Below are 27,929 nucleotides of genomic sequence, written 5' to 3' on the forward strand. Positions count from 1 at the left end.
TATGGGACTTTGTTACAGCAGCCTAAACTGACAGTTGCAGCAGACATATAACCCCATGTCATTATTTTTATTTTTGGCCTAGAAGTACTTCAAACAAAACAGCTATAGCTTCCTCCGTCCTGTCTGAGAATGGTCCAAGTTAAGTGATATACTTATCTCATTTCTCCATGAGTAAGAGAATCTTGGGATCCATTGTTGAATGTCACCTCGTAGAAGAACTGTACAGATTTCTCAGACTATCAAACTGTATCTCCTAGATTTAGCAGCCTTGTCACATACTTTTTCACTATGTTCTCAAAAGGCAGCAACTCACCTGCAGGCAACTGCTGATTCTGCTCCTGACTGACTTGAGGCTTCACAGACTGTACGTAGATTATTCACTGACAGAATACTCATAATTTTCTATAAACATTCTCCACACTAAATTGAGCTTGATAGAAATAGGGGTACAACCCAGACTTTATCTTCCCAGGTCAAGTTTTTCTTGAAATGAGTATCCTGTCTGGGCAAGGTGGCTCAGGCCTATAATCCCAGCACTTTGTGAGGCTGAAGCAGGAGGATCGCTTGCCTACAGGAGTTTGAGATCAGCCTGGGTGACATGGGAAAACCCCTTTTCTACAAAAAAAAAAAAAAAAAAAAAAAAAAAAATACACACACACATATATATACACACAAAACTAGCTAGGCATGTTGGCATGTGTCTATAGTCCCAGCTACTCAGATGGCTGAGTCAGGGAGGATCCTTTCAGCCTGGGAGAGACACAGTGAGACACTTTTTCCAAAAAAAAAAAAAAAAAAAAAGAGAGATCCTTTCTCTCTCACCCTGTTTTAGCATCATACACAATCATACTTTTGCCGGCGTTAGATTGATAATTTTTTTTTGAGACAGGGTCTTGCTCTGTCACCCAGGCTGGAGTGTACAGTGGCATGATGGCATCATCACAGCTCACGCAGCCTCAAACTCTCAGGTTCAAGTGATCCTTTCACCTCAGCCTCCTGAGTAGCTGAGATTACAGGCGCATGCCACTATGCCCAGCTAATTATTGTATTTTTGGTAGAGACCACATTTTGCCATGTTGCCCAGGCTGGTCTTGAACTTCTGGGCTCAAGCGATCCTCCCACCTTGGCCTCCCAAAATGCTGGGATTACAGGCCTATGGTAAAATTGATTTTGTTATATGTCCTTCTACAGTTTTTTTGTTGTTTGTTTTGAGGAGTCCCATTCTGTTGCCCAGGCTTAACTGCAGTAGCGTGATCTTGGCTCACTGCAGCCTCTGCCTCCCAGGTTCCAGCCATTCTCCTGCCTTAACCTCCGGAGTAGCTGGGATTACAAGTACCCACCACCACGCCAGGTTAATTTTTGTATCTTCAGTAGAGAGGGGTTTCACCATGTTGGCCAGGCTGGTCTCGAACTCCTGACCTCAAGTGACCTGCCGAGCTCCGCCTCCCAAAGTGCTGGGATTACAGGCATGAACCACCATGCCTGGCCTATCCTTGTGTTTAAAGTGGCAGTTTCCAAGATCCTCTCCATGACCATGTTAAGTGAGGATTTACTGTATTTGCATATACTGTATTTGTAAACTTCCCGTTACACTTCAGTCTCTAGATTGCTTATAATAGCTTATATGATGTAAACTTTAAATCATCTCTACATTGCTTATAATGCCTTATACAATGTAAATGCTATATAAATATACTGCATTGCGTTTTATTTTGTATTATTTTTATTGTATTATTTTAAAAATATTTTCCACCCAGGGCTGGTTGAAATTGAGGATGGGGAACCCACGGATAGAGGGCCAACTGTACATCACATATCATACATAGTACTTTATATATGTATGTATATATGTATATAAAATGGCTTGATATTATTCATTTATGTAATGAATAAAAACTTAGGTCTGAAAATCATCCAAAATCATTCTGGTGCATCTAAACATTGAGTTGTTGGGTTTTTCTTTATTGGAGGGGGAGTTAGAATAAGTGGTGCTTTGAAGTTAGTCATAGTCCACCGTGAACGAACATTTGCTAAAGAAAATTGTATTACTTCAATAAACCATTTATCTACCTCTTGGTGGCACAAAGGGCCTAGTAAATTTTGGTGGGCTATTTGCTCTTAAGCAAAGAACAATCTGTAAAGCTGATTTGGAGGACGCTTGGGAACAAACAAGAGACGCAACCACGTGAAAGACAACGTGCATGTGACTTTCACAGAAAATACTATTTGGTGATGATTTAGTACGTGAAGAGCCGCTAGGGTGAAAGGAAAATCTGAGTGTTGCAGATCAAGGGCACCAGGTGGGACGCAGTTGGCATGCAAGCTCACCCAGCCAAAACATGCGCTGTCAAACCAATAACCTGGGATTACAATGTTTTGGTTTTCAGGAAAGGTTGGTTGTCGAAGCGGCCAAATTCCAGCCTGGGGAGGCAGAGTTGAAATTTTAAGACTTTCCCAAGAAGTATTTCGATATATTTTCCGAGACCCTGAGAAGATCACGAGGCGCCAAGAATGCACGCCCTGCGCCTCACCCCAACCTCTCTCTCAGCTACCTGGCCCAACCCAGGCCTCTAAAATGGATTAGAGGTCTGGGGCCTACAATTGGCCTCGGAAGTGTTCCTTTCCCTCCTTTCTCCACCCCTCCCAGAGTTCAAAACAACTGGGTGTGCCATCCCTTTTCCGAACGCATCCCCCATCTGAGGGGCGGATCCTAATTCCCGCGGGCTCAGGCCCCCGCAGGTTGGCGGGAGCCGGTGGGGGCGGGCCGGCCGAGTCCGGGGAAAGCAGATCGAACACCGCCGCGCGCCGCGATCAAACTCGCGCCGCCACTAGCTCACGAGCTGCGCCCCACCCTCTCCGTCACCGAAGGCGCCCAGCCAATGAGCGGGCGGGAAAGGCCGGGCCTGCGAACTAGGCACTGGGAGGGTGAGGGCCGCAGGGGGAAGGGAAGTCGAGAGCTCGAGGGCGGGCTGCACTTGATTGACAGCTCGTTCGAACGAATCCTCCACGCGGCTTTCCTTCGCTCTCTTTTCTACTCAGCCCTGCTCTTCGTCCCACCTCCTCCTCCTCCACCCCTCTCCTCTTGCCTTTCGACCCTCCCCACTTCCCCTCCCCCACTCTGCGGGCAAATCGCTGCTGAAAAGAGGCGGGGGCCGAAGCGGCGGGCTCGTGTGGAGCCTTGAGGTGGGATTGACTGGCGCTCAGGCCAATGAGAGATAGGCTCATGGCGCGGCTGTAGCTGGAACTGACCAATAGGAGGGCGGGCTGGGGGCGGAGGCCCAGGTTCCAAACGCTCCGCGGCGCCATGGGCTGAAAACTCAACCGAGATGGAATCTCCCAGTCTGAACCGGTTTCAACCGGTTCCGAGTTTGAGGCACTAGGAGGAGGGGGAGAAGCGGCTGCAGCGGCCGCGGCAGGAGCAGCGGGAGCTACAGCATCAGCAAGAGCAACAGTAGCTACAGCCCCGGCGGCGGTGCCTGTTCCAGTCTTTGCTGCTGCAGTCCGTGCAACCACCCAGAGGGGGAGGGGGGAACCACCAGTCGCTGAGGAGCAAGAGAAGGGGGGAAAGTTTAGGCGAGCCTGGGGGGGGCCCAGCGCCGGAGCCGCGTGAGAGAGGGAGCCGTGTTTTGGTAGGGGGGAGTCGGACTGCAACTGGCAGCAGAGCGTCCCCCCGGCCGTGTGGACTCTACACCCCCTACTCCTGCCGCTTCTGCTGCTGCCTGTGGCTGGAGGGTCCCCCTGGGGCTGAATCTTTGGGACTTGACCCGGTTCCCTCCCCCTTCCCTCACTCCCCAGCCGGGCCGGAGCATTTATTCCCCAGATTAATTCCCCTTCTTTTTTGGGGGGCGGGTGGGTGTGTGTGTTGGGGGGAAGCGTCCCTGAAATAGTAAATATTATTGAGCTCTTTTTGCCCTTTTCCTCTCCGTTTTTTTAATTTCCTTTTTTAAGGTGGGAAAACTGTGAAACCCACCTTGATTCGTCCCCTCTCCCCCTCCCCACCTTCCCTGGCCCTAATCCCCCGACAAGGAAGGAAGGAGCAGTTGGTTCAATCTCTGGGTAAGTCGACTGTGTCTTTGGGGCCGAGGGTCGGGCGGCGGCGCGGCCGGGCGGGAGGAGGCCAGCGTGGGGCGCGGCGGTCGCGGGAAGCGAGCCCAGGAGGCGGCGGGCGGGCCGGGGGCGCGCCGGGCCCACAGCGGAGCCTGCGATTGAATGGAGCCGCTTTTGCCGCTGGGGGATGGAGGCGGGGAGGCGGCCGCGGGAGGGGAGCGCTTGCTGGGTCATTCGCGTGTGCGGGTGGCGGTGGAGGAAGGCGAGGAGCGTGATAGTGAAACGGGGCCCCGCGCGGGGTGGAAGGGCTTCCCCAGCCCCACGGGCTGGGGAGAAGTTGGGGTGATTTCAGGAACATCTCTGTAAATTATTAGGAGTGGAAGTTTCCAGAAATATTTAGTGCAGCAGCATTGAAACGTCCGCCTGCATCACGTGGCCCCCTCGGTGGAGAGCTTGGGATGGGGGAGGGAGGGGCTGCCGACTCCCTGTTCCTCCAGCAAGGAAACTCGAAAGCTCTCCGGTTTTTTGCAGAGTGGCATGTGAAGTAGGAAAGATGAATTTTTCAGGGGCCTGCACATGGGATTCCGTCTTGTAGTTCCTTTTCAGGGGTTTGAGTGTGATAAGTTGGTTAAACCATTTACTGCTGGCCTCGTACAGTGGAGGATGCCCTGATTCTCCTTCATTCCGATGTCTGAGTTTGGGTTGGGTGGGAGGAAGTGGTGTAGTAGAGGAAGCATTCATTACTGGCTCAGCCCGGACCTCCTCTGATCACGCCGAGGCCATGCTGCATAGAGAAAGGGGCGTTGAACTTAAGGCGCCTGGTCTAAATGCCTCCTCCGAGTATGGGCGGGGTGAGTGCGTGCTCCCGTGTGCTATAGTTAGAAGGGCTGCAAATCGGTTCGGGTGGGAAGCCAGGGGAGGGCGGGCCCTAGTGAGGTGTGTTTCTCCTGAATGAAGCAGGCGGTTGCCCACACACCTAAGGAGCAGTCAGTCTTTCGCCTTGTAGCGACTTGTTTTTTTTTTTCACCTAGTGTGAAGTTATTAAGCAACGGTTATGATTTCCTGGGTTTTGGATAGGAACTGGCATTGGGGGTCACTTGTAGAGTCACAACATTATCCATTAAGCTGGATAATCCCTAGTGTACGTTATCCAGTGAGTGGATTTTAGGATTGAAGAGCCCAACGGGAATGAGCGTTCGTGGTTACACCTCTCCCTCTTTGACTTGTTTGCTGTCTGATTGTATATCTTAAGTGTGGGACGCTGCTGTTAGTGGAAAGAATGTTTTGGAAGCGGCTTGATTTGGGGGACTAAATGTGCTTGGCATTGACCACAAAGCCGCCATTTCTGTACTATGTACAGTTCAAGAATAGGTAGGTCATTTCGAAGACAGCCGCTAGTTCTAAGGATGGCAAACTACTGTATTTAAATCCTTCTATTCTAAATCTCGTTTTTCACATCAGTCTAGTTCGGAGAATTCTATAAGGACAGTGTATTTGAAAGTGAAACTTGGAAGAGTCATTTTCTTAATCCTTTTTTGTTTTGGCATTAAACTATTGTAGGAGTAAATAGGTGAAAAGTTTGTTCAATAATTAACCGAAATATTTGAAAACTTCTGATACGTAGATCTTGATGCTTTGTGGACATTGCTTTTAAGCCTCAAATAATTAAGATTGTTCTGATCTTTTAAATTTTATAGTAGTTGAAGGTGGAGAGTTTACACATTCATTTGTGGAATATATATTTCCTCTTAGTTTTTAGATCTTAAGGGTTTTTTTTGTGGTGTGTAACAAGTATCCTGCTGTTTAAAAAAGTTTGTTTAATGCCTACTACAAAATATTTTGAAGTCTCATCAGTTTTGTCAATAATGGACCAATTCTTGAACTCCTAATTTCTTGAGTTTCACATTATTTTTACATCATGTCAGTCATAGGTGACTCATTTTTTGGAGTTCTAATCTGTTGTAACAGACGTTATATTTAAATAAGACATTTGCATTAAAATTGAAATTGCTGCCATTATTGTTATGGACATTTTTAAGCTGTTATAAAATAGCCAGGAATTAACGCCTTTTTTTCCCCCCTGCCAAGCTAGTTTGTCCAAATACAGTGTAAAGAAATTAGCTACTCATTTTCTGGTCCACGAAAGTTCCTAAAATGGGAAGAAGCGGAGATCTGACCTTGTTAGTTCTAAATACACTAAACCGGGGGTGCCATGGATGGCTTTCAGGATGTCCTGAATCCTCTACAATTGTATACAGAATCATGAGTTTTTAAAAACTAGGTTAGAGCTATTGGTTCCTCAGAGTCTCAGGCATCTTAGACCCCAAAAAAGGTTAAGGACTACTGACTTAACCAGTTAGGTTTGAGTGGCATTGGCTTTGAAGAAAAGCAGAGGAAAGATATTTTTTATAATTCTGGGCAACAAAAAGTTGGATGTGTGCCAGCATCTTAGAGTAGAATCCTCTTAAAAGGATAGCGTTGCATATGAACTAGTAGGTTTTAACCAGTACATATTTTGGCGAAGTAGCTCATTTTTCTCTTAGAATTCTTTTTTATTTGAGAATGGGCAGGCTTTTACAGCTTTTAACTTGCCAATGAATCTTGTTAGGCATATTGCCCGTAAAGTTTTTTTTCCTAGATTATATATTCAGTAAATATGATTGTAGATGTAATTTCAATCCCCCAATTCATTGAGGGTTGAAACAATTTGAATGGTTTGAGTGTAGAAACTAAGTTATTTCTGTAGAGGCTAAGGGGATTTATACCAAGATATGTTAGACTTGTGGTTCCTGCTAACCATTGCTGTAGACGATAGGAATTACTGTATATCCACATTTTGATTTTTAACGTCATTCTGTCTTTTTTTGTTTGTTTTTTGAGATGGAGTCTCAATTCTGTTGCCCAGGCTGGAGTGGGGTGACGCATCTTGGCTCACTGCAACCTCCATCTCCTGGGTTCAAGCAGTTCTCCTGCCTCAGCCTCCTGAGTAGCTGGGATTACAGGCGCCTGCCTCCACGCCTGACTAATTTTTCTATTTTTAGTAGAGATAGGGTTTTGCCATTGTTGGCCAGGCTGGTCTGGAACTCTTGACCTCAAGTGATCCGCCCACCTCGGCCTCCCAAAGTGCTGGGATTACAGGTGTGAGCCACTGCGCTCAGCCCATTCTGTCTTTATAGAATTATTTTTATAAAGTTAAGATAATGTGAAGTGAACTTTTACTGAGTTATCCAGAAGACCCTAGTTGGGAAGAAAAGAAAAACACATTCACTTGAACTTAATCCTACTTGCTTAAGAAGTTTGGACATCAAGATACTGAACTGTATCATGTTTTAGGACCATAAAATCCTAATAGTGGATGCATTTAAATAATAGGTTAGCATACTTTATAAATGTTAGTAGAATAGGGGAGTCTTTCTGGTGTATAAACAAAACACTAGAAAAGTTGAATGGACCATAATAATTTATGTAATTATCAAATAGCTAAGTAATTTCAGCTTATGTTACTTGCTTTTACTATCTGTTTTTTGTAATTAAAGTCTCTAAAGTATTCATTAAAATATTTGTAATAACATGGTTGAAGTAAAATAACTTGTAGGAAGTTTCTGATAATTCCAAAACTTCATAGGCAGCTTCAATGTTTTTTCTTTATTTTCAGTAATCTATGCCAGCAATTATGACAATGTTAGCAGACCATGCAGCTCGTCAGCTGCTCGATTTCAGCCAAAAACTGGATATCAACTTATTAGATAATGTGGTGAATTGCTTATACCATGGAGAAGGAGCCCAGGTAAAGTAGCCAACGAAAACTTTATAACATTTTGACAGTGTAACAGAGTTGTTGGGTTTAGAATAAAATTTTAAATTATCACCTTTAAAAAAGATATTCCATGGTTTGTGTTAATTTGGAATTCTATATTAACCATAATGAGAATTGGTTTGGAGAAAAAAATTGCATAATGTTTGATATGGTTACATTGGGTTGTTTTGGAATACTATTCTTATACTTGTTCTGTCCTTAAGAGCCGAATGTTATTAAATACTTTGTAGGTATTAAAGGTTCTCTGTACTTTTATATATACTTAATATGTTTGGAGCTAATATGATTCTTCTACTTTTAAAACATTTACAGAAGTACTTCACAGACATGTTTGTTTAATTAAAAACAGGAATACCAAGTATTTTTATGTTAGTTGAATTTCATACACTTTTCTAAGTGGTACTGTTAATGTAGGGAATTATCTTGAACATAAACCATGCTTTGATCAGTTTAAGTTTTTCGCTTTTTTGAACCCAACGAAAAGGTGAAACAGAAATGTGTGTAAAATTTTAAATTGTATGTGTCACAAGAAAAAAAAACTTGATTTTTTTACCTGTGGGGCCAAACTTTTTTTTTGTTTTTTTTTTTTGAGACAGAGTCTTGCTCTGTGTCCCAGGCAGGAGTGCAGTGGCATGATCTCAGCTCACTGCAACCCCTGCCTCCTGGGTTCAAGTGATTGTCTTGCCTCAGCCTCCCTGCTAGCTGGGATTACAGACGCACGCCACTATGCCTGGCTAATTTTTGTATTTTTAGTAGAGACGGGGTTTCACCATGTTGGCCAGGCTGGTCTTGGAACTCCTGACCTCAGGTGATGCACCTGCCTCGGCCTCCCAAAGTGCTGGGATTACAGGCATGAGCCACCTTACGCCAGCCCAAACATGTTTTTGAATGAGTAAAAAGTTCTGCAGTTGGGTCAGAAATCTTTTTTTTTGGTTTTTTTTTTTTTAAGATGGAGTCTCGTACTGTCACCAGGCTTGAGTGCAGTGGCACAATCTTGGTTCACTGCAACCTCCGCTTCCCAGATTCAAGCAATTCTCCTGCCTCGGCCTCCCGAGTAGCTGGGACTACCGGCGCACTACCACGCCCAGCTAATTTTTTGTATTTTGGTAGAGATGGGTTTCATATTGGCCAGGATGGTCTCCATCTCCTGACCTCGTGATCCGCCTGCCTTGCCCTCCCAAAGTGTGGGGATTACAGGCATGAGCCACCACGCCTGTCCAGAAATCTTTTAAGGTAGTTTTGTTGCCAGAACAGTAGATTTCTGGTTAGATGAATGTTCAGCTAATAGATATGAGGTTACTTATATTGTCAAGATATTTGTATTTGCATAATTAAGAACCTGAGTGCCATTACACTTTTTGAAAACATGTAAGATGCATATAGTACTATCTTTTATAGGTAGTCCAAAAAGCATCATGTATAAATGTTTCCATTCCCTTGTGAAATCTAACAATACTGCTTTCACTATAGTGGAAACTTGAAAAAGGGCTGTGGAAGCTCTAAAAGCAGAAAACATTACTCTGCAGTGATTCTGTAAGCTTGTTAGTCCGGGTTTATACTCTTAGGGCGTTTTGATCAGTACTTTATCTCCAAAAGCATTCTTGAAAAAATTATCTGTCAGTATTTATTATCCCTGTCATTTAGTTGTTACTCATGCTGTACATTCAATATGAAGCTTTAAGCTTCATTTCTTCTAGCATGGATGCATAGAAAACAGCTGCTTTTGGAGGAAGCTATGAAAGTAAGGTTGGGTTCAATTTTGAATATAATATTGGAAGCACAGGTCTGTAGCCATTGGGGAAAAAGGCATTTAATTTTTTCCACATAGATTCAGCTACTAATACTATTTAATCTTTGCACTAAGCTAGTTCACTACATCTAAAGGTATGATAAATAAACCAACAGAGCAGTGTTCTTCATGGCTTATAACAGAATTAGTGGTAATTTTTATAATTGAGAATATATTACAGTAATACTGCTTTTAATAATGTTTCATAGTATTAAGAAATTTAATGGTTTGTTTTAAAATTGACTTCTTAATAAAAAGTAGATTAAGAAAAGTGTTTCTGGCCGGGTGCGGTGGCTCAAGCCTGTAATCCCAGCACTTTGGGAGGCCGAGATGGGCGGATCATGAGGTCAGGAGATCGAGACCATCCTGGCTAACCCGGTGAAACCCCATCTCTATTAAAAAATACAAAAAACTAGCCGGGCGAGGTGGCAGGCACCTGTAGTCCCAGCTACTCGGGAGGCTGAGGCAGGAGAATGGCGTGAACCCGGGAGGCGAAGCTTGCAGTGAGCTGAGATCCGGCCACTGCACTCCAGCCTGGGTGACAAAGCGAGACTCCGTCTCAAAAAAAAAAAAAAAAAAAAAAAGTTTCTAAATTTTTTTTTTTTGTTTATAAGGACAATAGGTTAACTTTCCTTTTTTTGTTTATAAGGACAATAGGTTAACTTTCCCAAAGTAAAAGGATTTTGTCTGCAGTAGTTAATAGATCATGTGACAATCAGTTGCGTAAAAATAACTAGCAAACATATTGTATTATAAATGAAGATTTAGAGCTTAAAGCTGGTTAAGGAGTCCTTTTGGTCTCTAAAAGTCCTGTGTTGTTAGTTCAGTCTACTTTTTGTTTACCACCTCCTTGGGGGTCTTATTTCAAAGGAAAAGGAGTAGTAGCAGAGAGCTGCTGTGGTGGAAAACATGTTTTTAGTGTTAGATGTCTTAATTTGTTTCCTGGAAGCTCTCTCTAGTCATTGCTTAAGTCCCATGTACAAATGTGACCTCCCCTGCAAGAGATTGGAGGGTAGTAATGATGAGGTTTATAAAGCACCTATTACAGTGCTTGGTAGGTAGAAGGCACTCTGTTTAAAGGTTATACATTTAGCAGTATAATGAAAATGATTTAGCATATGTGATACTCATTGCTTGAAATTAAAAAAATTTTTGCTACTCATAAAATATCATGCAGTAATAATGACAAGAAAAATTTATTATACTAATTAAGCTGTTAAAGTCAACTGGGAAGAAAGCTGTAGGTAGCCTTTTTTTTTTTTTTTTAAAGGAATGTGTAACTTGGGGAGGAGAAGAAATTATTTACAAGGGTGACTTTTAATCTGTAGACAACTTTTGCATACATTATTAGTATAGTAGGCTATTTAGCACTGTTACATTAGGACTACTCTCTGTTACAAGTATTTTTCTATTTTTAGCCAAGTAGACACCTAGAAAAAAGATACAGAAAGAGTTGGATGTTGTCTCCAATATTGTGTTCTGTTAAAGATCTTGAACTCTATTGCTTAGCAACTAAAACGCTTTCACCACTCAGTAGCACAAGGGAGATGCTAGGTTTTCTCTCTCTTTAGTTTGCTTTTGTGTCTTTTTTTTTAAACCCCTACTGGGGTTTTAAGTTTATAAAGAACATTATGTAAGAATGGTGGGATTAGAATACATTAGAATGCAAATACTAGAAGTAACATCGGAGAGTAAAATTACAACTAACAGGAAAGAACATGATTTATGTAGAGATTGAAGTGAGTGGTGATAGTGTGGGAAGTATTTGATTCTGTGTAGAATGCTTATCACTTCAAAGCATCTGACAAAATGGCAACTTGACCAAGTAACTTTTACTGTGTGAGGATCTTTGATACAACTTTTCCTCTAGTTAGATAAGGTTATCTAGCTAGATATTCTCAGGGAGAAGATCAAAACACTGCTAAAATGTGCTTTGGCCCTAGATAACTCAGATCATTATTCTTTCTGCCTTCTATAATTTCTCATATGACACATTATACCCATCAGTCCTTTAATGAAATCAAATAAAAATGTGTATAATTGTATTTTAAAATATACACATTAACTCTTCTAACCACAGACTCACAATGGAAGCAGGCATCTGATCTTTTCAGGTGACCACAGTGGTTCTGGTGGGTTTCTGGGTAGAGAACAACCATATAAGTTATTGAGTGTGTAGCGGTGTGTTTTGCTGATTGTGTATGGGATAGTCATGAATGTGGTATTGTGTTTACTACCTGAGGAAAAGATCGTGGTTAAAATAAAGCATCAACGCCAGGATAAGCATATGATTTCTCTCTTTCTTTCTTTCTTTTTTTTAATGAGACAGAATCTTACTCTGTAGCCCAGGCTGGAGTGCAGTGGTGTGATCTCAGCTCACCACAACCTCTGCCTTCTGGGTCCTGGTTCAAGCAGTTCTCCTGCCTAGCCTCCCGAGTAACTGGGATTACAGGCACGCCCCACCATACCCAGCTAATTTTTGAATTTTTAGTAGAGATGGGGTTTCACCATGTTGGCCAGGCTGGTCTTGAACTCCTGACCTTGTGATCCTCCCACTCGGCTTCCCAAAGTGCTAGGATTACAGGTCTGAGCCATGGTGCCCTACCAAGCATACGATTTTTTAAAAAAGACTAGAATAAAAGTCAGGCTAAAGATTATAAGGTATCTTTGTCGGAAATGGTTGTAAGAGTGCTTCCTACCCTGTTTTTGATGCTTTGTTGTTTATAACCACATAATTAAACCCATGATAAAGTAAAATATAAGAGAAAGGTAATTGACAGATTTTAAAGTCATCAAACCTTTTTCTTGCTCTGTCATACAGGCTGGAGCACAATGGCATGATCACAGCTCACTGCAGCCTTGACCTCCCAGGCTCAATCTTCCCACCTCAGCCTCCTGAGTAGCTGGGACCATAAGTGCATGTCCCACCACACCTGGCTCATTATTTTTTCTTTGTTTCCCAAGCTGATCTTGAACTCCTGGGATTACAGACATGAGCCACCACACCTGGCCCAAACTTTTTGCTTACAACTTTTAATAGAAATAGGTAATAGGAAGGATCTAATTGAGTTATAAAAAAAACCTTTAAAGATACAAAAATGAAAAGGATTAAGCCATTGCTTTTTGTCAGTAGAATTAAAAGGTGTTTGGTAAAAATACGTTAATGTTGTATGAAAAACTTATTGAAATGAAAAAACTATATAAAATGTTGACATGGCTGGATCTTAAAAACTGTCAAATGGAAAAAACTAATTGCAGAAAAGTTTCTTTTGTTTTGTTTTGTTTTGTTTTGGAGAGGGAGTCTCAGTCACCCAGGTTGGAGTGCACTGGGGCAATCTTGGCTCACTGCAACCTCCGCTCCCGGGTTCAAGCGATTCTCCTGCCTCAGCCTCCCGAGTGGCTGGGACTATAGGCGCACGCCACCATGCCCAGCTAATTTTTGTGTTTTTAGTAGAGATGGGGTTTCGCCATATTGGTCAGGCTGGTCTCGAACTCCTGACCTCGTGATCTGCCCACCTCGGCCTCCCAAAGTGCAGGGATTACAGGCGTGAGCCACTGTGCCCAGCCTGAAAGATTTTTTAAGTATAAACATAAAATTTGGTAGCCATACAACCGTATTCATGAAATTTACACACATGCCATGAAAATGAGGACAGGAAAAGACAGACCAAGTTTATGAAAGCCATTACTTTTTAAAGAAGGAACAAAGGTGTACTCCCAGCAGTTTGGGAGGCTGAGGCGGGCAGATCACGAGGTGAGGAGTTTGAGACCAGCCTGGCCAACAGGGTGAAACCCTGTCTCTACTGAAAATACAAAAATTAGCCAGGCGTGGTGGCACGTGCCTGTAGTCCCAGCTACTCGAGAGGCTGAGGCAGGAGAATTGCTTGAACCCTGGAGGTGGAGGTTGCAGTGAGTTGAGATCCTGCCACTGCACTCCAGCCTCAGTGACAGAGTGAGACTTCAAGTAAAAAAAAAAGAGAGAGAGAGAGAGTAAAAAGAAGGAACAAAGGAAGGAAATGGCACTAGGGAAAGGCACAAAGATGACTTTCATAAACTTCAGTTATTTTATGTTCAAAGAAAAACTGATACAAGCACATGGTGATGGCTACATAGATTAGTATTTCTGGGTTTGCATGTTAAAAATATGAAAATAAAGGCCGGGCACGGTGGCTCAAGCCTGTAATCCCAGCACTTTGGGAGGCCGAGACGGGCGGATCGCAAGGTCAGGAGATCGAGACCATCCTGGCTAACATGGTGAAACCCCGTCTCTACTTAAAAAATACAAAAAAATAGCCGGGCGAGGTGGCGGGCGCCTGTAGTCCCAGCTACTCGGGAGGCTGAGGCAGGAGAATGGCGTAAACCCGGGAGGCGGAGCTTGCAGTGAGCTGAGATCCGGCCACTGCACTCCAGCCTGGGCGACAGAGCGAGACTCCGTCTCAAAAAAAAAAAAAGAAAAGAAAAGAAAATAAAAACGGAAATAGTTTCCAAAACAAATATTTTATATATGAAATTAGTGAAATTTCAAAATGGAGAAAGGATGGTTACAATAAATTTTAAGAGCCCTTTTTAAAGAGCTCAAAGGGTATGTAAGTATTTGGGATTTGTGGTCTTACTTAGACCTAGTTTTCAGTAGTCTTTCTATGAAATGTATTTTTGTAGTTAGCTCTTGGTAACTCTTGTAAAGCGGAGTGTCCTGCTACATTACATAACTTATCTAAGTAGATGTGATTTTTTTGTTTTTCTAGAGGCAGAGTCTCTGCTCTGTCACCAGGCTGAAGTGCAGTGGCACCATGATAGCTCAGTGCAGCCTTGATTTCCAGGGCTCAAGTGATCCTCCCACCTCAGCCTCCTGAGTAGCTAGGACTACAGGTGCATTACATTGCCTGTCTTCTAGGCTGGCCAGCTGGTCTTGAACTCCTGACCTCAAGTGATCCTCCTGCCTCAGTCTCCCAAAGTATTGAGAGTACAGGCATGAACCACTGCAACCGGCCTAGATAAGAATTTTTATGTTGTTTTTGGTTGATTTAAATGCTGATAACTCATTTGCTTCAGAATAGATCTTTGGTTGAAATCCAGTGCAGTTTTGAGACTAAAAAATAAACCAGATTTACTCCCAAAAATGTTACTCTGTTTCAAAAAAGTAAAATATTTGCACCTTTAAAGATTAGGAGTTGGCTGGGCATGGTGGCTCACTCCTATAATCGCAGCACTTTGGGAGGCCGAGGCAGGCGGATCACCTGAGGTCAGGAGTTCAAGACCAGCCTGGCCAACATGGTGAAACCCCAGCTCTACTAAAAATACAAAAATTAGCTGGCTGTGGTGGCACCCGCCTGTAATCCCAGCTACTTGGGAGGCTGAGGTAGGAGAATCGCTTGAACTCAGGAGGCAGAGGCTGCAGTGAGCTGAGATCGTACCACTGCAGTCCAGCGTGGGCGATAAAGCAAGACTGTCTCAAAAAAAAAAAAAAAAGATTAGGAGTCATGTTTAAATAATTTTATTTCTATTTCTGTAAAGTCTAAATTTTGAATATTTCTGAACATTGATGATAGAATCTCTGTCCAATTAGAATTTGTGCCTTGCTCAGTAGTTTTCATTTTAATGAATGCTTCAAAAGAACACATTAGCTTAATTTTTTTTTTATAATATTTTAGCAAAGAATGGCTCAAGAAGTACTGACACATTTAAAGGAGCATCCTGATGCTTGGACAAGAGTCGACACAATTTTGGAATTTTCTCAGAATATGAATACGAAAGTAAGCAAGTGGTGGTTTTAAAATCTGTTATTTCTTTTCTTCCAGTCATAAACTTTGAGGAAGGTATCTCATTTTTAGTATTAGCATTTGTTATCTCAAATCATTTTATATTGTTAATTTGTTTCAAAATTTAGTGTTAAGCATATAATTAATTCTTGCAAATAGTCCTAAGAATTATGAATGAAGTTTTGTAATGGGACTAGTATGCAAGGTGGCTTTTTTGGTTGTCTGATTTTGTTTTTTTCTTTTTAGAATATGTATACAGGTCTAAGTAGCATAAATTCTGAATGTTATTCAGAGATGAAACATAACATTAAGGAATTATTTTGGGCAAGTAATCAATATAATACAGGCCAGGCACCTCTGACACCAAGTTGTGTGGACAGCTTAAAACCCTACTCCATGGCATTGGGCTTCTAATGGGACAGCACTCAGTTTTTATTTACAATGGAAAATGTTATAATTCGGGTCCTTTTTTAAGTTTGAACAGAAGGGTTGATCAAAATGTGTTTTGTCTGTTTTAGGCTTGATGATTCACACTTCTCTTTAAACTGCCTTAAAGTAATAAAATACTATGGCATTCTGTTTAATACACGAAAGGTTTCCACTTGATATACATTGTGTTAAAACAGAAGATAGCCATATTCACATCTGTTTCTGAAACCAGACTTTGTTAATTAACAGTTTTAAAATATTAATTAGTTTTGACAGCTTGTAAATTTTAGGTCAAAAATACAGTCCAGAACTTCCTCAAAGTGCTAACCTTAAGTAACATAACAGTGTTTGCCTGTTTGCTTGCCTGGTAAATTTTGCTTTTTATACTGACAGACATTACTAATGTTTAAGTTGATTTATCAACAGTATTTTTAAAAACTCAAATTTGTCTTGTGAAAAATGAGATGATTAGAGGAACAGAAAGAAAGCAACAGGTAAAGAATTCTTCAATTTACATAAATTACAAATGATTTGGTGCTAAATTTATGCACTATGACATTTGGCTTTTATGCAATCATTTTTTTTTCTTTAAAGATGTTAACACTACCTGATATTAATCATAATGTTCCATTATGTTGATTGCTTGTAATAGGAAGAAAAAGGGTGTCTTCCTGTGCAACTGACACAGCTAGGCTTTGACGGCAGGCCTCCACAAGGTCTACCCTTTTGATTCCCTTTAACTGAATTCTGTTCATCAATTGTTTTTGTTTCATGGGCGGTGGGAGGGGAAAGGGGAATTCGATGCATAAAATAAGTATTTCTAAGGGCTCAGTAGAAATTTCTACCATAGGGATCATTTCATGCATTTATCTTTTCATTTAGTCTTTGCTGTTATCTGTCCCTCATCTTCATAACTCAGCAGTGGATTTCTCAAGTTCTGAGATGTAATGCAAAAGTATAATTCTTTGGAATGTTTGGATCATAGTGATTGATCATTTGCTTTCAGATTTGACTGTCACTTCAGATTTTGAGCAAAAATACTAAAAAAAAAAAAAGTTATTTGAAGAGACATGACCTCTGTTTCCCAGGCTGGAGTGGAGTGGTGTGATTATAGCTCACCGTAACCTCAAACTCCTGGGCTTAAGTGACATTCTGCCTAGCTTTCTGAGTAGCTAGGGCTACAGGTGCATGCCACCATGCCTCACTAACTTACCAATTTTTTTTATAGAGGCGGGGTCTCCCTGTGTTGCTCAGGCTGATCTTGAGCTCCTGGCCCTCCCACCTTGGCCTCCCCAAAGTGTTGGGATTACAGGCGAGGGCCACTTTGCCTGGCGCCAAATAACATTTTTTCAAAGGAATGTAAGTTTTCTTTGTTTCAGTTTCATAGGCCAAGTCTTTATGTCTGGGAGAGATTGGATTTTAGGATATTATGGTAACAGATGTATTCCTCTGACCTAACCTGGGCAAAGCTTTTATTGGGCTCCCTGCTTCAACTTGGCAGAAAGATGAATTGTATCTTCATCAAGCTTATGCTACCTTTATGCAGTTGTAGAAAATAACTACAGGTTAGTAAATAGTAACTTTAGGTGACAGTGTCTTTCCAATAAATACGTAAACAAAAAGTTTGGTTAAATAAGATGAAGTTATCTTTTAAGATTTTTATTTCTAACTATATGGTGGGTTTTGTTTCTTAGTGTTTTAAAGGCTTTTTAATTGATTTTTGACAAGAGGATACATTGTAAGCAGTGCGTTACTTTGACTTACTGAGTCTTGACAATCTGATTTTGTGCCTATAAAATTGTTTAGGGTAGTATGTTTTAAAAGCTAATTAAGAACTTCAGGCATTTGGAAAATTCTCTTTTTTGCTTATTTACATATTTCTCAGACCTAGACATAATAAATAGATGTGTTTTTAAAAATGAACAGGTTAGAAAAATCGCTATTTACTGCTGATTATGAAACATTGTAATAGCATCAAATTTGTAATTTTAGAATTTTGCTTTGGCCTTGTTTTGATTTTGAAAGTTTTTAAGGAATGTTTGCAAATGTAGTACTTTAGTTGAAATGGCAAAATTTTCCTGAAAAGTGTGAAATGTTAAAATGAAAGAAAACAGCAAAAACATTCACTGTTTGAGCACAATGTAGTTTGGGACAGTCTATATTGTGCTTTGGATAAAATGAGCATTCACATGATCCCTTTGGTTGAAATACTAATGCTCCTATTTTATTGTGTAATGACTAACCATTTTAAAGATGAACTCTTATTCTCAGCCAAAACTTGCAATCTGAGGTTATATGTCTATATATGAATGAGTTTACCTTTCAGGTATTATAGCTGATTCTTCCCTAATTCTCTCAGTTGAAATGTACCACAACAGTTTTGTCCCTTTTCTTCCTCCTGCCTATCCACACTAATTGGTCATAGTAATTCAGGTAGTAACTCCTGGAGCTTTATAAATTATTATAAATATTGTTGACTATTTAGAGTGAGTAATCAGCAGGAGGGACAAAATGGCTTGAAAGTGGTATCTCTTTTTTAATTTTTTATACTTTTAGTTATAACTTTCAGTATTTAGGAAGAAATACCTGAAAGGTAGATACAGATTGCAACATGCATTTGTGATTATTTTGACTGTGCACAAAAGTTTATCTTTAAATTAGTAGAAATAGCAACTATAAGGGTGGGGTTAAAATATAAAATAAACCCATGGGTTGTCTTGCTGCTCCTTAAGTAACACACCAGTGATGCTTGTAAACACTTTTTATAGAAAGTATCTGTGACAATACTTTAATATTTGGCCAAAAGCTTGTAACTCCTAGAGGATGGTAGGAAGCTTGATAGCATCCAAACTGCTAAATTCTTAGGAGCCTGTTCGTGTTAAAGTACGTGAGCCTATGAGCAGTCATTTATGCTGTGAATTCGTATCTGGCTGCTACTTTTCCTTCGACAGATAAGCCTATTTGGCTGCTAAAGGGCTTTTTATTTGGTTCTTCCTCCTGGTGTGAGCATGTATAAACAGCAGGACGTTATATAGAGTAGTAAACAATAAAATGAGGAAAATGCATGAAAACTCAGTATATGGGTGAATAGATACTTGTTTAATATATGTAATTAAACTTGGTAGCATAATGTTTTTGAAACTTTAGATGTAAATGTGTGAATGTCTGTCCATTTGTGAATCCTGAGAGTTGCCAGTCCTATATAGCAATATATTCACATGCTTCTATTCTCCAATTTTCAGTATTATGGACTACAAATTTTGGAAAATGTGATAAAAACAAGGTGGAAGATTCTTCCAAGGAACCAGTGTGAAGGTAGGAAAATATATTAAAGAATTACAAATTCAGAATTTTGTTATTCCTGGCATTTTTATTATAGTTGTTTGAGGGGGCATATAATGAATATTTAGTATATTTTGCTCTAATGGAGCTTATTGCTTTTATCATGAAGCAAAGCAGGTTCTGTTTGTATTGGTGGGTACAGGAAGGCCACTTATAGGTTATCTTTTGGGAGAAAGAGGAGACTGGACTGTTAAATTCTTGACTATAAATATTCTAGTTAAAAATATGGACTATGGCACAATGGCTCACGCCTGTAATCCCAGCACTTCAGGAGGCCGAGGTAAGTGGATCACTTGAGCCCAGGAGTTCCAGACCAGCCTAGGCAGCATAACAAGACCTCGTCTGGACAAAAATTTTAAAAATTTTCTGGGTATGGTGGTACATGCCTGTGGTCCCAGGTATGTAGGAGTGTTGCTTGAGCTCAAAAGGTCGAGACTGCAGTGAGCTGCAGTGGGCCGTGATCCTGCCACTGCACTCCAGCCTGGATGACAAGAGTAAGACCCTGTCTCCAAAAAAACAAACACACAAATATAATATGGGCCGGGCACAGTGGCTGAAGCCTGTAATCCCAGGACTTTGTGAGGCTGAGGTGGGAGGGTCATTTAAGGCCAGAAGTTTGAGACCATCCTGGGTAACATAGTGAGACCCTGTGTTTACGAAAAAGTTAAAAATTAGCCAGGTGTTGTGGTGTAGGTGGTGGGGAGCAGGGGTATCAGTGGGGTGAGGTAGGAGGATCCCTTGAGCCAGGAGGTTGAGACTGCAGTGAGCCATCATTGTGCCACTGTACTCTAGCCTGGGCAACGAGCGAAACTCCGTCTCAAAAAATATATATATAAGGCCGGGCGCGGTGGCTCAAGCCTGTAATCCCAGTACTTTGGGAGGCCGAGGCGGGTGGATCACGAAGTCAGGAGATCGAGATCATCCTGGCTAACATGGTGAAACCCCGTCTCTACTAAAAATACAAAAAACTAGCCGGGCGTGGTGGCGGGCGCCTGTAGTCCCAGCTACTCGGAGGCTGAGGCAGGAGAATGGCGTAAACCCGGGAGGCGGAGCTTGCAGTGAGCCGAGATCGCGCCACTGCACTCCAGCCTGGGTGACACAGCGAGACTCCGTCTCAAAAAAAAAAATATATATATATATATATATATATATATATATATATATATATATATATATATATATGGTTAACCCAGGGATGGAAAAGCCAAGTACTAAAAATCACAAAGCTTTTTTTTTTTTTTTTTTTTTTTACCTTTTTGTGGTTCTGGGAATGCCTTGTTAGAGGTTGGCTTCTGAAAGGAAGAAAGATCAGAAAATGAAGGTGTAGTGATACCTGTTAATTAATTTAACTTTTCTGTCTGTGGTACCTTGAGGAATGTAGTAATATTTTGAGAAACCTGAGGCAAGGTTAGTTTCTTATGATTCTTTGATACAGCTAATTTCAGTTACGATACACTGCATTTTTACCTACTCTATTTCTTTATCTCTGAACAATAGAAATTTTTTTTTCTTGGCTTTATTATGGGGCACATGATACTTCTAGTAGCAGTGTCATTTAAAATATGTCTCATTTCTTTGATTACTTGTCTGTAAGTATTTCCTTCATCTGCATTCTCTTATCATTATGGTAGAATAGTGACGTGGATTTACTTATTTAATCTGACTTAAACCTTGACAAAGTTTGAGCACATTTAGAGTTGGATATGATGAAATTTTAATGCCAGTATCTTTTTTTAAGAATATTAAGGATAATCAATGGCAATATCTTTAATACATCATAAATCATAGATTAAGAGTGATAGTGCAGGAGCAAATAGTGTGCCTGCCCTAAAAGAGGTTCTCATTTTTTTAAATGTTTAATTATGGTTTGAAACTGTTTTAGATCATGTTCTGTGATGGACTGAGAAATAAATAAGCACAATTTGACTATGTGGTCCAAGTAAGTCCTAAATACTTTATTCTTCAAGGATCTTTAGTGTAGTCATTCCTTGTTTCTTTACTACTATTTATTGTTTTACTCATGTGTTACAAGCCCCAGATTTAATTTCGGCCATGGTCTGCCATACCACCAAAAGGTGTTCTACTTCTGTTCCATTTTACTGTTGTATAATTTTAAATCTTCATTTTGTTCTTAACTCTACATCTCTGTTTTTTATCACATTTGATTGTTCTGGAAGATCTTTTCCAGGTTTGAAATATATATGATTATACTAGTTTATCAACATCATAGTTACATTTATTATAGAAAAAAGTAATTTAAAAAATTTTTCTTTCTTCCTTTCTTTTTTGTTGAGACAGGTTCTAAGTCTTTTCCCCAGGCTGGAGTACATTGGCAGGCACCATCTCTGCAACTTCAAATAGCTGGGGTCAAGCAATCCTCCCACCTCAGCTTCCCAAGTAGCTGGGAACACAGGCATGCCCTACTAAATTTTTTTTTTTTTCCCCAATGTTTTGTAGGGATGGGGTCTCGCTGTATTGCCCATGCTGCTGGCTGTTAGGCTTGAGCAATCCTCCCACCTTGGCCTGCCAGAGTGCTGGGATTGTAAGCATGAGCCACCACACCTAGTCAACATGATTAGCTTTTTAATTTTAACTGAGAGGCTTCTGTAACCTGAAGATTTATTTCACAAAATATACTATAACTTCTGAACATTAATTTTCCTTCATCTTTAAGTAACTTTGGTATTGGAAATTATATAAATTAGTTTTAAAATATTTTATTTCCTTTGTCCGTAAGTATCCTGCGTTTTAAAGGTGGTATTCTTGCTTGTTAGCTATAGCTATACCCTTTGTCCAACTACCATAGCATATATATTTGTTTACCTGGGGTACATATTGTGCATTTCCTTTGTACCAATTACTACTAAATATTAAGGTTATAAAAATACTTGTACATCAAAGTGCTGTATGTCATAGTTACAATTAGGAAAGACAAAACACATATAAAAGAGGAATCATAAATCAGCAGTAAATTAGGTGTATATAATGAGTGCTTCACAAGCTAAAGGAACAGAATGATGTCTAAGTCCGGCCTTTTAAGCCAAGTTTCATTCACATGATTGGAAAGAAGTGCCTGGTGTATTTTAAAGGAAGGAAAGGTTTCACTGCATAAGAGTATACAAAAACTAGATTCCTGCATTTTTTTGTTTGTTTGTTTGTTTTTCTGATCTAGAATTTCTTATATCTGCTTTTAGGTTCTTTTCCACAGCATATGTTAATTTTTATTTATTTGTTTGTTTTTTATTTTTGAGACGGAGTCTCACTCTGTCGCCCAGGCTAGAGTATAGTGGCACGATCTCAGCTCACTGCAAGGTCCGCCTCCCGGGTTCACGCCATTCTCCTGCCTCGGCCTCCTGAGTAGCTGGGGCTATAGGCGCCCGCCACCACACCCGGCTAATTTTTTTTTTTTTTTTTTTTAAGTAGTAGTAGAGACAGGGTTTCACCATGTTAGCCAGGGTGGTCTCGATCTTCTGACCTTGTGATCCTCCCGCCTCGGCCTCCCAAAGTGCTGAGATGACAGGCGTGAGCCACCACACCTGGCCAACATGTTCTTTTAAATTAATAGCATTTTCAATTTAGGCCTCTTGTGTAAATACTGTCAGGAAAATCTCATGATTCTTGAGTCGGTTAGATGTCTCTTGCTGTGTTATACTTTACTGTATCCTGTACCAGTGGGTCACAGGAGAATAAAATTTTAAAGAGCAAAAGATAGGTCCGGCACAGTGGCTAACGCCTGTAATCCCAGCATTTTGGGAGGCCAAGGCAGGCAAATCACGTGGTCAGGAGTTCAAGACCAGCCTTACCAACATGGAGAAACCCCATCTCTACTAAAAATACAAAAATTAGCCGGGCTTGGTGGCGCATGCCTGTAATTCCAGCTGCTCAGGAGGCTGAGGCAGGAGAATTGCTTGAACCTGGGAGGCGGAAGTTGCAGTGAGCTGAGATCACACCATTGCATTCCAGCCTGGGCAGCAGAGCAAGACTTCGTCTCAAAAAAAAAGAGCAAAAGATAGACATAATTAGAAAGTAAGGATGTTTAAAAGAACATTTAATTTTCCATAAGATATTTTTATAGCAAGAGAAAGGGAGAGATAATAAAACATTTAAATAGGTTGAGATTTGTGTTATGTAAAATTTATTACGTTTCTCTGGATTTTCATTTAGCTTTAGGCCATTAAGTATGTGTCTGTTTGTGTGTGTTTTATGTGTTTTGTCCTTCGCACCCCACATTACACTTGGCTGTTTTAGTCACTTTTTTCCCCATCCTCCGAACTGTAAGCTCCTTGATAGTGGAGCTCAGAGTGTCTTTTTTTCTTTGGTTGGTTGTTTTTGTTTTGTTTTTTGTTTTAGACGGAGTCCGTCGCCCAGGCTGGAGTGCAGTGGCGTGATATTGGCTCACTGCAAGCTCCGCCTCCCGAGTTCATGCCATTCTCCTGCCTCAGCCTCCTGAGTAGCTGGGACTACAGGCGCCCACCACCACACCTGGCTAATTTTTTGTTTTTTGTTTGGTTTTTTTGTTTTTAGTAGTAGAGACAAGCTTTCACCGTGTTAGCCAGGGTGATATCGATCTCCTTACCTCGTGATCCACCCGCGTTGGCCTCCCAAAGTGCTGGGATTACAGGCGTGAGCCACTGTGCCTGGCTTTTTTTTTTTTTTTTTTTTTTTTGAGACGGAGTCTCGCTCTGTCGCCCAGGCTGGAGTGCAGTGGCGCGATCTCGGCTCACTGCAAGCTCCGCCTCCCGGGTTCACGCCATTCTCCTGCCTCAGCCTCCCGAGTAGCTGGGACTACAGGCGCCCACAACCGCGCCCGGCTAATTTTTTGTATTTTTAGTAGAGACGGGGTTTCACCGTGGTCTCGATCTCCTGACCTTGTGATCCGCCCGCCTCGGCCTCCCAAAGTGCTGGGATTACAGGCGTGAGCCACCGCGCCCGGCTGTGCCTGGCTTTTTCTTTGTTTTTTAAAGATGTAGGGATTCACTCTGTTCCTCAGGCTGGAGTACAGTGGTGCAATCGTGGTTCACTGCAGCCTGGGCTCCAGTGATCTTGCCTCAGGCTTTTTTTCTTTTTCTTTTTTTTTTTTTTTTTTGAGACGGAGTCTCACTCTGTCACCCAGGCTGGAGTGCAGTGGTGCAATCTTGGCTCACTTCACCCTCTGCCTCCTGGATTCAAGTGATTCTCCTGCATCAGCCTCCTAAGTAGCTGGGATTACAGGTGCACACCACCATGCATGGCTAATTTTTGTATTTTTTTTTAGTAAGGACGGGATTTTGCCATGTTGACCAGGCTGGTGTCAAACTCCCGACTTCAGGTGATCCTCAGCCTCCCAGAGTGCTGGGATTATAGGTGTGAGCCATTGTACCCTGCCCTCTTGCCTCAGCCTTGACTGTGGGTCCACACCACCATGCCCAGCTAATTAAATTTTTTTTTTTTTTTTTTTTTTTTAAGAGACAGAGTCTCACTGTGAAGCCCAGGCTGGTTTGTTTTTTATTTATTTATTTATTTATTTATTTATTTATTGAGACGGAGCCTCGCTTTGTTGTCCAAGCTGGAGTGCGGTGGCGTGATCTCTGCTCACTGCAAGCTCCGCTTCCCAGGTTCATGCCATTCTCCTGCCTCTGCCTCCCAAGTAGCTGGGACTACAAGCGCCCGCCACCGCGCCCGGCTAATTTTTTTTGTATTTTTAGTAGAGCCGGGGTTTCACCGTGTTAGCGAGGATGGTCTCGATCTCCTGACCTCGTGATCCGCCCGCCTCGGCCTCCCAAAGTGCTGAGATTACAGGCTTGAGCCACTGCACCTGGCCCCAGGCTGGTTTTAAACTCCTGGGCTTAAAGCAGTCTTCCTACTTTGCTGTCCCAAATTGCCACCATGCCTGGCTGGGAAATTTTAATAGGTGAAATGGAAGAATTTCCTAATAAAGAGTGGTTGCTATTTATGGTAGTCTTTTATTTATGCATCTGTTTTGAGACAAGATCTCACTGCATCACCCATGCTGGAGTACAGTAGCACAATCATAGCACACTGCAGCCTCAGACTCCTGAGCTCAGGCAGTTACCCCTGCCTTAGCCTGCCAAAATAGCTAGGACTACAGGCATGCGCCACCACACCCAGCTAAGTTTTTCTAATTTTTATAGAGACACAGTTTGCCCATGTTGTCCAGGCTGGTCTTGAACTCCTGGCCTCAAGTGATGCTGCAACCTCAGCCTCCCAAAGTGCTGGGGTTACAGGTATATCACCACCCCTAGCCATCACTGAAGTCTTAAAGGTCCTCTAGGACTACCAGTGGTGGTGATTCTCTGTCAGAGTCATGATCCAGATAATTCCCCATCGCTTTTTAAAGGAGGCATTTAGGCTGGGTGTGGTGGCTCACACCTGTAATCCCAGCACTTTGGGAGACTGAGGCAGACAGATCACCTGAGATCAGTAGTTCAAGACCAGCCTGGCCAACATGGTAAAACCCCTGTCTCTACTAAAAATACCAAAATTAGCTGAGTGTGGTAATGGGCGCATTTAATCCCAGCTAATTGGGAGGCTGAGGCATGAGAATTGCTTGAACCTGGGAGGTGGAGGTTGCAGTGAGCCAAGACAGCACCACTGTACTCCAACCTGGGCAACAAGAGTGAAACTCTGAAATAAATAAGTAAATAAATTAATTAAAAATGGCATTTAGATAATTCAAATCATAAAAAAGAGAAAGCCTCCTTTGTCTGTTCCTGGTGGGGGAAAAGATGATGCTATATAAAGGTATTTCTGTACTTTTTATTTAAACCAAGAGATTGTCTTAATCAGTTAATGTGTATGGCTTATAGATCATTTCATTGATTGATAAAAACTTGCTTACAGGCGGGGCGTGGTGGCTCATGCCTGTAAACCCAGCACTTTGGGAGGCCGAGGCAGGTAGATCACCTGAGGTCTGGAGTTCGAGACCAGCCTGACCAACATGGAGAAACCCTGTCTCTACTTCAAATACAAAATTAGCCAGGTGTGGTGGCGCATGCCTGTAATCCCAGCTATTGGGGAAGCTGAGGCAGGAGAATTGCTTGAACCTGGAAGACGGAGGTCGCGATGAGCTGAGATCATACCATTGCACTATGGTCTGGGCACCAAGAGCGAAACTCTGTCTCCAAAAAACCCACACTTGCACACATTGAATAGAGAAGAAGTGAATTTATGGAAAAAATAGTCCAAAGTGGAAAGATCATAATTACAAGGTTTGATTTTGTTTTGTTTCGTTTTGGTTTTTTCGAGGCGGAGTTTCGCTCTTGTTGCCCAGGCTGGAGTGCAGTGGCTCAATCTCCACTCACTGTAACCTCCGCCTCCTGGGTTCAAGTGATTCTCCTGCTTCGCCTCCCAAGTAGCTGGAATTACAGGCATGCGCCACCCTGCAAGTTTGGATTTTTGTTGTTGTTGTTTTTGTTTTAATTTATTTTGAGACAGAGTCTTGCTCTGTCGCCCAGGCTGGAGTGCAGTGTCATGATCTTGGCTCATTGCAACCTCTGGCTCTAGGGTTCAAGCGATTCTTGTGCCTCAGCCTCTTGAGTAGCTGGGGTTACAAGCATGCACCACCACACCAGCATAATTTTTGTTTTTGCAATAGAGATGGAGTTTCGTCATGTTGGCCTGGCTGGTCTCAAACTCCAACCTCAGGTGATCCGCCCACTTCAGCCTCCCACAGTGCCGAGATTGTAGTTCGAGACCAGCCTGGTCAACAGGGTGAAACCCCATCTCTACTAAAGATACAAAAATTAGCCGAGTATGGTGGTGAATTGCTTGAACTGGGGAGGCAGAGACTGCAGTAAGCCTAGATCACACCACTGCCCTCCAGCCTGGCTGACAGAGCGAGACCCTATCTCAAACAAAAAAAGATGTTCTGTAAGTTTTCTTACAGAACCTTTATAGTTTTAGTGCTTGCATTAAGATCTGTGATTTGGCTGGCACAGTAGCTCACAATTGTAATCCCAACACTGGGAGGCCAAGGCAGGCGGAAACAATACAAGCAAATTAGCCAGGTGTGGTGGCATGTACCTGTAGTCCTGACTGCTGGGAAGCTGAGGTGGGAGGAATGCTTGAGTTCAGGAGGTGGAGGTTGCAGTGAGCCGAGATCATGCCACTGCACTCCAGCCTGGGCGACAGAGACCCTGTCTGAAAAAAGCATCCTGTGATTCATTTTACTCAATTTTTGTATATGAGGTGAGGTAAGGGTCAAGGTTTGTTTGTTTGTTTGTTTGAGACAGTCATGCTCTGTCGCCCGGCCATAGTGCAGTGGCGCGATCTTGGCTCACTGCAAATTCCACCTCCTGGATTACAGGCACACACTACCACACCCAGCTAAGTTTTGCATTTTTAGTAGAGATGGGGTTTCCCTGTGTTGGCCAGGCTGGTCTTGAACTCGTGACTTCAAGTGATCCGCCCGTCTCAGCCTCCCAAAGTGCTGGGATTACATAAGCTATCACACCCAGCTCCCCAACTTTGTTTCCAAAAGTTTTGACTATTGTTGGTTCTTTGCTGTTCCATAATAATTTTAGAGTGAAATCTGGCAGATTTCAACAAAAACTGTCCTGAAATTTTCATTGAGATTGCTATGAATCTATGGATGCATTTGGAGAGAATGAACATCTTTAATGTCAATTCCTGATTATTTCTTGTTAACATAGGGAACTGTCATTGTTCACTTATCTCTGGAACATGTAATTTAATCCAGCTAATCAAAGCCCAGTTTAAACTCACTTTCCCTTCCTGTTGTGAGAAA

The 27,929-nt window shown here is 41.9% G+C and overlaps 2 protein-coding genes across 12 annotated transcripts in view; one reads left to right on the top strand and one right to left on the bottom strand.

Annotated features, from left to right (window-relative positions):
* The window catches only part of COMMD1 (copper metabolism domain containing 1), a 960,866-nt gene that overhangs the window by 588,451 nt on the left and 344,486 nt on the right, over positions 1 to 27,929 (bottom strand). The window contains exon 1 of one of the 8 annotated variants that reach the window (XM_050753534.1): positions 6,726 to 6,730. The exons of the other annotated variants lie outside the window; for them this stretch is intronic. The gene's annotated coding sequence lies outside the window, so the exon portion shown is untranslated. Of the gene's footprint in view, positions 1 to 6,725; positions 6,731 to 27,929 lie in introns of those variants that run through there. 8 annotated transcript variants of the gene reach the window in all.
* XPO1 (exportin 1) overlaps positions 3,672 to 27,929 on the top strand; it is a 59,783-nt gene continuing 35,525 nt past the window's right edge. The window contains exons 1-4 of one of the 4 annotated variants that reach the window (XM_050753438.1): positions 3,672 to 4,056; positions 7,703 to 7,834; positions 15,305 to 15,406; positions 19,084 to 19,156. In XM_050753438.1, coding sequence (XP_050609395.1) covers positions 7,709 to 7,834; positions 15,305 to 15,406; positions 19,084 to 19,156 — 301 coding nt within the window. In that variant the 5' untranslated portion in view covers positions 3,672 to 4,056; positions 7,703 to 7,708. Of the gene's footprint in view, positions 4,057 to 7,702; positions 7,835 to 15,304; positions 15,407 to 15,430; positions 16,336 to 16,493; positions 16,558 to 19,083; positions 19,157 to 27,929 lie in introns of those variants that run through there. The other 3 variants (XM_050753440.1, XM_050753441.1, XM_050753439.1) reach the window with 3 other exon arrangements.

The sequence above is a fragment of the Macaca thibetana genome, chromosome 13 (genome assembly GCF_024542745.1).
Source record: "Macaca thibetana thibetana isolate TM-01 chromosome 13, ASM2454274v1, whole genome shotgun sequence".
Taxonomy (NCBI): Eukaryota; Metazoa; Chordata; class Mammalia; order Primates; family Cercopithecidae; genus Macaca; species Macaca thibetana.